This window comes from Pteropus alecto, unplaced genomic scaffold (genome assembly GCF_000325575.1).
Source record: "Pteropus alecto unplaced genomic scaffold, ASM32557v1 scaffold146, whole genome shotgun sequence".
Taxonomy (NCBI): domain Eukaryota; kingdom Metazoa; phylum Chordata; class Mammalia; order Chiroptera; family Pteropodidae; genus Pteropus; species Pteropus alecto.
In genome coordinates, this window is record NW_006442107.1 from 17,636,142 (window position 1) to 17,644,876 (window position 8,735).

The window sequence follows — 8,735 nt, forward strand, 5'->3', positions numbered from 1 at the left end:
ATGACTATCTTATTACTAGTTGTTTATGTTCAGGAGAAATCAGTGACATTCTATAGCACTTGGTTTTATTTTCTTTCAGGTACAGCAGCACAACTTTTCTATCAAAATGACCCTCCTTTTGGAGAATATACAGTACCTGTCAGAGTTACAGATAGACATGGCGTGTCACATCTCACTCCATTGAATGTCATAGTATGCAACTGTGTTACCGAAAATGACTGCACATCTCGCATAGATCCAAGGTCTGGCGACGGAGAAGTAAAACTTGGAAAGTGGGCCATCCTTGCAATATTGTTGGGCATAGCCTTGCTATTTTGTAAGTTCCTTTATAAACTCAAATAATAGCCTTAAAAAAACTTTCAAGACACATTCATAGGTCAACACTGTTTTATGTGCTATTCATTTGTATATAGTTGTATTTCTATTTAACATACAGTTGTATTTCTATTTTGTACACACATATTTAACTTACATAGTGAAAGTACATGTACACTTCTAGTGTTAGCTCAACATAATCAGAAATTTTAACACAGAAATACAAGCGTTTAGCTTGTCTTTGTGGCATATCTGCTTAGAGGAGACCTTTTCTATTGTATGCTACTTTGACACAAGCTATAATATATATTTTCTAGAAAACTATCTTTGTATTAGTCATCATAAGTTCATAACTTCGCATTGTTTTTGATAAACTAAAGTAATTTCTCTCATTCTTCAGGTGTTTTATTTACCTTAGTTTGTGGGGCAACTGGAGCAGCCAAAAAACCACAAGTATTTCCTGATGATTTAGCCCAGCAGAACCTCATTGTGTCAAACACTGAAGCTCCTGGAGATGACAAAGTGGTAAGTAGTCCGTCTTTTTAAAATAAATACAAAGAATAAATTGGCCTAACTACTATAATTATCTTTTCTGAACAAAGTTCTTTTGAAATCAGGTAACTTACTATATGTAAAACGTCACGGTCCCATAGAACAGATAAAACGACATTGATTCCCATGGCAACAGATGGTATTTCAATTTAGCCATGTGCTGCTACTTAATAGTAAAAATCTTTCATCATGTCATTGTTATCTTCTACTTCAGATGTCTCATAATTTCAACTTTAGGCCCAGTCTTCTTTATATATTGAAACTGCTGTTTGTGTTGTAAAAAAATGTTCCATTTAATTATTTACATATTATTAGCATAATTGTTTTAATTTTTCCTGGCAACAGCAATAAAATGGACTACGAGCTTTGATCAGCGTGAGAAGAACTTTAATGGAGTCTTCTGACTCTAATGTGGGTTAGAAAGGAGCCTTAGGTCAAATATCTGAAATAAGCACTGCCAGCAAGTAATTACATTGCCCCAATTTTGATTTCTAGCCTAGTATGTGGATGAGTAATAAGTAAATTCCCTACAAAAAGCATAATCGATGATCAGAGAAGGGAAGATTTAGAAAACCAAAGGATGCTGGCATCTAGGAAGGTACTGGAAAAGATAAAAGTTTCCTATAAAAACACAACATAGAAAATTAGTGGCCAGAGCTTTGGTGTTCTTATTTTCGCTGCTGATTTCTTTTTATTTTTTTAGATTGCAAGGATTTATTATTACAGCTGATTTTTATGGCAACTTTATTTCTATTATTTTTGTTTTAGTTATAGGGGGCCTAGATGAGACACTGAATAAAAATACTAATCATTATTTCTGTTTCTGCTCTAGTCAGGTGAAGGGAATAAATTTAAACTAAAGGTAAATGCATGTGAGACAATAGTCTTGGAATCTTTATTTTGAGGTGTGAGACTCTGGAAGGCTTTAACAACTGAAGTTGTACAGTATTCTAAAAAGTTTTTAAAAAAGAAATTAAGCTTTTTGATTTGTCTTAAGGTACAAATCCCTCGACATCAGCAATTTGTTTCTTGTGTTAGACAATGGATGAAGTACTGGGGTTCCAAGAACTAGGTACTCATGAGTGCCCAGATTTAGTTCCTGCCCTCAGAGAGCTTACCTTCTAGCACAAAAATTCATGGCATTATCTGCATAGTGTGTTCTTTTTCTTTCTTTCTTGTTTTTCTCCTCTGTATTTCCCTAATGCAAACTGCTCCATTTCAGTGTTCCACGAATGGCTTCACAATTCATACTGTGGACAGTTCTGGTCAGGGAGTGAAAAATGGAGGGCAGGAGACCATTGAAATGGTGAAAGGAAGACACCAGACCTTGGAATCGTGCCAGGGGGCTGGTCATCATCACACTCTGGAATCATATAAAGGAGGCGGACAGCACACCCTGGACCCCTGCAGGGGAGGACTCGTGGAGGTGGACAACTGCAAATACACTTACTCTGAGTGGCATAATTTCACTCAGCCCCATCTCGGTGAAGTGAGTTTCCCTACGTGTCCTACAAAAATCTATTTTGATTTCTTTTCAACTTTCTAAATAATTATAATTTAGTGGTCTGATCTTTATTTTTAATTATTAGTCTACTAAGATTTCCTTAATTTTGATTTAGTTATTATGTTCGGATCTGAAGTGGATCTTTACTTTTAATCACATTTTGTTGTATTTTTAGTTCTTACTGAAATACTGTGAGATAGTTAAATGATATTTCTCATGACTTTGTGGTACTATTTCCCGCCTGACAAGTCTTGTCTTAGAAATCAAAAGTGTGATACAAGGTAATTCTAGTCTGTGCAGTCATTATGCCTATGTGGAAAGATCTGAGCCCATATTAATTTGGGTTAAATTTAATGGATGCATTTCACTTTAGCCAAAATTTTGAAGGAAAAGTAATGATTACTTAAAATAGACACTTTTATACTTGCCGTCACATGTGTGACTTTTAGAAACAGGCTATATAGTGTATTTATAGTGTGATTTACCATACAGACCAATCATGTGAATTTTCTATATGTAGGAATCCATTAGAGGACACACTCTGATTAAAAATTAAACAATGAAAGGTAAATCAAAGCCATTATTTTTCTGTTAGTAAGTTTTGGTGTTTAAAATAATAGTAATAAAATATGTTCTGTTTTTTCCCTTGGCAGAAGGTACAGCTGTGTAATCAGGATGACAATCATAAGCATGCCCAAGACTATGTCCTTACATACAACTATGAAGGAAAGGGATCAGTGGCTGGTTCTGTAGGCTGTTGCAGTGAACGACAAGAAGAGGATGGGCTTGAATTTTTGGATCATTTGGAACCCAAATTTAAGACACTAGCAGAAACATGCATAAAGAGATGAATGCCTTCTTAAAATCCTACAAGTGTCAGTGGCTTTATCACCTTTTTTTTTTTAATTAAAAGCTAAGTTTTTGAAAAAGAAGATACTATGTTTGGGACTTTTTTCCCTTTATTTTGATGTGCATTATTGTTTACATTTGGGTATAATAACAACAGCCAATTTATAGTGCAATAAAATATAATTAATTCAAGTCTATATCATGGACTACTTAAAGTATAACCTGATAGAAAATTGTAGAGACTTTGCTTTAATGTGATCTCTGATTACCTAGTTAATTAATTGTGTGGTGCTTGAAGACTGTTCTCCTAAACATTCTAAAGTATATATACTATATTCAAATATTGTTTTATTCTTGTAACGTGATCATTCTTCATAAGGAGATTTCCAACTAGGCACTGACTTATTTTGGTAGAGTTTGGTTCCTAGGTTGTATTCTATATGAAATCCTGCACTGAATCTATCTTTCCTGTTACCCACGTTGTCGAATTTAAGTTTAAAAGTGCTTTAAGAATGTATTTTCACTATTGCAAGGTTTTGGGTCTTTCTCTCCCACCCTCCCTCACTCCCTCCCTCATTCTCTCCCTCCAGGACCCATCTCTTTCTTTCTCTCCTTCTCCCTTCCCCTTTCCCTTCTCCATCTCCCTCTCTCTTTCCCGCTATCTCTCTCTTTCTCTCCTCTTTGTTTTTTAAAATTTTTACTTGGGTTGAAGAATTTAAATATTTTAAAAACCATCTCTCTTTTATCCTCTTATAAAGTGAATTATTCCATTTCTATTTTATATGAGGGCATGTATTCTTGGTTTTTCTTAAAATCAATGTAAAGTCAACTTTCTTATTTCAAATATCTTGGTGATTGCTTCATTATCTCTTCAACAAAGAACCTTTAATTTTGCCTTTGAAACTAGAAATGTGTCATATTTTTATTAGATGCAACTTTCTATGTTAACAAAAAGAATAGTGTAATGGAAATTGTGATGTGGCTATTTCGTATACAATAGAATTTTTACAGCTCATGTCTTTAATGTAAGGATACTGTTTATAAATAAAAAGTAGTGATGGTTTTTAAAATAAACTTTGAAATACAGGGATTGTGAAAGCTCTAGGAACAATTATTTTATAACTTTTTAGATGACATTTCTGGCCATACCTATATGTTTGTAAAGTTATTTTTTAGTATTTTAAAATTAAAAATTTTTAATGAATGTAGAGCAAACTATTTAAATTTTGAAAGACTAAGACAAAATTAAACTTAATAGTCAACCAAATTCCAGGCTAGGTTTCACGGCTGATTTCAGTCAGTGATTTTCTATATGTGCTAACCATTTGGACATTTTAAATGTATTTCTAATATTTAAGCTTATTAGTGATATACCTATCTTGAATTCACAAGGTTAGCTTATAACATTTTTTAAAGATTGATATTGGGTAATTATTCAATAATCAGATTATCTTTTTAATAGTTTTATTACTGCTCAGTCAAATATGCTACTTCTCAAAGTTATTTTTAATAAATTATGTTCAAAATTCTTGTATATTACTAGTTATGATAAAGTAAATTGAGTAGTTTTTAAAAATTAGTATGAGTTCATTAATCATGTGTCTGATATGAGCTTATGGGATTTTATTTTCTTACTTAGAGAAATGAGTCTCTTTGGAATCCTGTGCTACATTTTTTAGAATGTTAAAGTTTGATTTAGAGAGATCATTGGTCCATTGTTATCACCACATTTATATAATTTTCTATTCTAAAAATTGTAATGCTATGAGATATTGGTTAAGTTGAATAATTTCTCTGTGTCTGCTTTTTTTCCCATCCTAAAGTGGGGGATAATAATAGAGAACTCTTTTCCTGGGGTGACTATAAGACATTTGAATAAAAAATGGGTTTTAAACATGGAAGTTATACAGAGTTATCCACCTAAAGGGCACTCCTAATAATACTGATTTTAAATAAATCACATATACAACCTATTTATATTAACAAAAATCAATTAAGAAAATTGGATAATGGAAAGAGTTGTTTTATTTTGTCTTTAGAATGTTTGTCGATTGAGTATGTCTTCATAGTAATCACTTGATAACTGGGTATTATATATCCAATGGTTCAGAACATATATTGCAAAGATTGTTGAAGCATCCGCAAAGGCTTGCCTAGTTTGAAATACTATGAAAGTAATTAGATGGAATGAAGCATATCCACTTCTTAAAATGGGCACTAATTCTAAAACCTTATAAAAATTATATACATATAAGATTCCTCCTGTCAAAGCCCTTCCTTAGCTGTTCTCCTAGCTGTCCTGCTAGAAAGATGGCTTGTCTCAGAGGCAAGCAGTTGCTCGCCTGGGAGTTTAAGTCTCTTTGGCAGCCACCATTATAACAGTAAGTGCAAAGACTCCAGAAAAAGTGCCTTGATGCAAACTCCCATCTCCACCCTTACTAACTGTGGAGTTTCAGAAGTCACTTAACTTTGAGTCTAGTTTCCTCACTTGTAGAACCGGTATGAGGGAGTTGGAGGACTCTACTTGCTGTGTTGTCGGAGTTTAAAGAGTTAATTCATAAAAAGAGTTGACACCGAGCACTCAATATATGTTAGCTGCTAATATTATATGAGAGAAGAGGATGCTTAGTTGGGAAGAGTCATAGCTCCAGTCTCCATTTTGCTTTACAGCTGACATTTTACCATGATGTCATTCATCTTTCCCAGAAGCTTAACCAGTGATTTACCTGTGAAAGGGACTTCATGGCTCATAATAGTTTCCAAGTCTCTCATTCTTGGTATTAAGGAAGCTACCTCTTATTCATATCATTTTCCGCTTTTCTTTTTCATTCCCTAACTGGTTATCTTGGTTTCCCATTTTGTTGTGCAAAATCTGATGTTGCCTACAGCCTTCCTTTTAGTCTTCATCCAACCTTTTCCTGGGCTTCACATTGAAGTCTTGACACCAGGTCAACTCCTTAGGCAATAACATTCTGAGAACAAAACACCTTTCCTTCTAAGTGCTTAGAGCCATCATATTTCAACCTTCTTGTATAACTGAAGCTCCAAGAAATTACACGATACTATATGTAGGTCTACAGTTCTTATTCAGTTCTTCTGTGAGACCTAATACTTTAAACTTATTATGTAAAAAGACAAACATGTTACCACATCAAATCAGGTTCTCCTGGGTTTTGTATATAGTGTCCTCCTAATTACTTAGCCTTGAAACAGAATCTTCAGCATCGTTCTCTTTTTGCATGGCACATCTTATTTGTTGTCCCATACTGCCAAATTTTCTGAGAATTTTAAACACGTTTTTTTCACTCATTCATTTATTCATTCATTTTTTGCATAGTCATTTAATACCTTTCCCATTTAGTTATATAAGGCCTTCCTAATGTAGACGGTGCTGGTAAGAGAAGGTAAGAAATGAATCAGCTATTCGTCTACCCACACACTCTAGGATAGGACAAGACATGGTGGATGTGAGTATGGAATGAGCCAACGCCTATGAAACACATCACATGATACCTGGCACATAGTAAGCACTTAATACCGGTAAAAAAAATTCCAGATAATGCCATAGAAGTGGGCTATTCCAGTGAGTGAAGTGCTTCTGCTACTCCCAAGCTGAGTGTTCATGAGCATCAGGAGTACTCTACTTCTGTCCTCTACACCTCTCTTCGTGTGTTTCTCCAGCTAGTGTCCTGTTTCAAACCCTCAACATCATTCAGCTGTAAAGGTGTTTGTGCCTCCAATCTCTTTCGTCCTTCCAACTACCATCAAAGAACAAATACGATGATCTCACTCTCCTGCCTAAAAGCCTTCCATGGTTTTAGGTAATAAATTTGAAATGAAAAATCACGTTCAATTCAAATGCCAATCTCCTCGTACCCCCCACACACTTTCTCTGTGCCTTGCTAGTGACGAGGCCTCCTGCCGTTCTCTGACTGACCTGTAATGAACAGAGCTGGCTAACCAGCAAATGGTGGGAAAGGCTTGGTAAATAGCAAGATCTTTAAACTTCCGAGTTTTTATGGTGTTGTTTATGTTTAGATAATGTGTATGTTTTCTTCTATTATTTTTCTCCCTCAGATCTGAGTTTCAGTCTGAGGACTGAAATCCTGCAAAATGAAATTCTGATCTTCCTCCCCAGGAATATCCCCTCTCCCCACCTTGCCCCCCGTACTTTACTCCGCCAAGCTAAGGAGCAACTTAAATCACTTTCATTTAACTTTTTAAAAATTAAGCAAGTAAATGCATCACTCAGCTGCATTTTAAAATAAAGAAACAACATAGAGTCTTCATGTAAAGTGAAACACGGTAATGCTAAAAACAAACAAAAAAAACAGGAAGTAAAAAGCAAGCTAGTACTTTGATGAAGCTAGTTATTAGAGTAAGTGGAACACTTTGACTTTATTTAAAAAAATATATAGAGAGAGGAATATTACTGTGTCATGGCTTTTGGACATGTTCTTTACTTTTAAACCCATTTGGTATGTTCTAAACTCTGGATACATATGAAATTAACACGAAGGCTCTCACTGATGATTCCCTGTAATAGTATTAGTTGGTGAAGGGAAAAACCAAGGGCTATTTTATTGCCATTCTTTAGCTCCTTTGTGACTGTTCCTTCCTGCCCCTACAGAGAATCTGGACATAGGTAAGAGATTAGAACTATGGAGTTTCTGCTCACTGTCCATTTTCTTTCAGTTATTATGTTGAGATGCAGGACTGAGTACAAAGCAGAATATTGTTTCTTTTACAGTTCACAAATATTAGGGCAAACTTGCTGAAATATTTGCTTGCACTATTTTTAGAGTATGGTTCACAGATCGTCTGCGTCAAAGTTGCCCATGGTGTTAAAGTTCCCCTCTTGACCCAGAATCTTGAGGATCACAGGCTGGTGGGAAGAAGTATGGAAGTCTTCCCTTTTCAATAAGTTTCCTGGGTCACTTTTACATCCTCTGAAGTTTGAGAACCATTGATTGAGATTAGTAACTGGATATATGTGATTTTTTTTGGAACTTTATGAAACTGAAATGTTTTTAATTTGCATCTTCATATAAGATACATTAAATAAAATAGGCATGTGCCAAATAATTGAAATGCATTGGTTACTAAAATTTCACAATTTCAGTAAATTAGCTATTTAGAATGTACTGTGTACTCCACTGTTCCTATTCACCACATGGAGTGAACTGGAAGCATAGTCTAAATTAAGGAGGGACCATGGGACCAGGATGCTTAGAAAACACTCAGTGAAAACTAATTTTGCCACATAAGTGCAGCTAGCCAATGAGACATACAAATTATGCTGTATATGTTCCCAAAACAAATCAAGTTTCCAGAGAGAAATAGGACTAGGAGGGTCAATACCAGGTGTAACAGGTGACTCTGTCCATGAGATGGCAGCTATTTGTCCAGTACTATGATGTGTGGAGGCTATGTCAGGTAAGGTGACAGACAATGCTCATTGTGTGACTGTGACGGCCAGTAGATTCAGAGGGGCCTATGAAATACGGAAAGGACA

General features: G+C 35.0%; 1 protein-coding gene across 2 annotated transcripts in view; it reads left to right on the forward strand.

The window, feature by feature from the left end:
• DSC2 (desmocollin 2) overlaps positions 1-5,118 on the forward strand; it is a 30,039-nt gene extending 24,921 nt beyond the window's left edge. Inside the window, exons 13-17 of one of the 2 annotated variants that reach the window (XM_015595786.2) lie at positions 80-316; positions 716-840; positions 2,090-2,356; positions 2,892-2,937; positions 3,025-3,141. In XM_015595786.2, coding sequence (XP_015451272.1) covers positions 80-316; positions 716-840; positions 2,090-2,356; positions 2,892-2,927 — 665 coding nt within the window. In that variant the 3' untranslated portion in view covers positions 2,928-2,937; positions 3,025-3,141. Of the gene's footprint in view, positions 1-79; positions 317-715; positions 841-2,089; positions 2,357-2,891; positions 2,938-3,024 lie in introns of both variants that reach the window. The other variant, XM_006920008.3, reaches the window with a different exon arrangement.
• Positions 5,119-8,735: the final 3,617 nt, after the last annotated feature.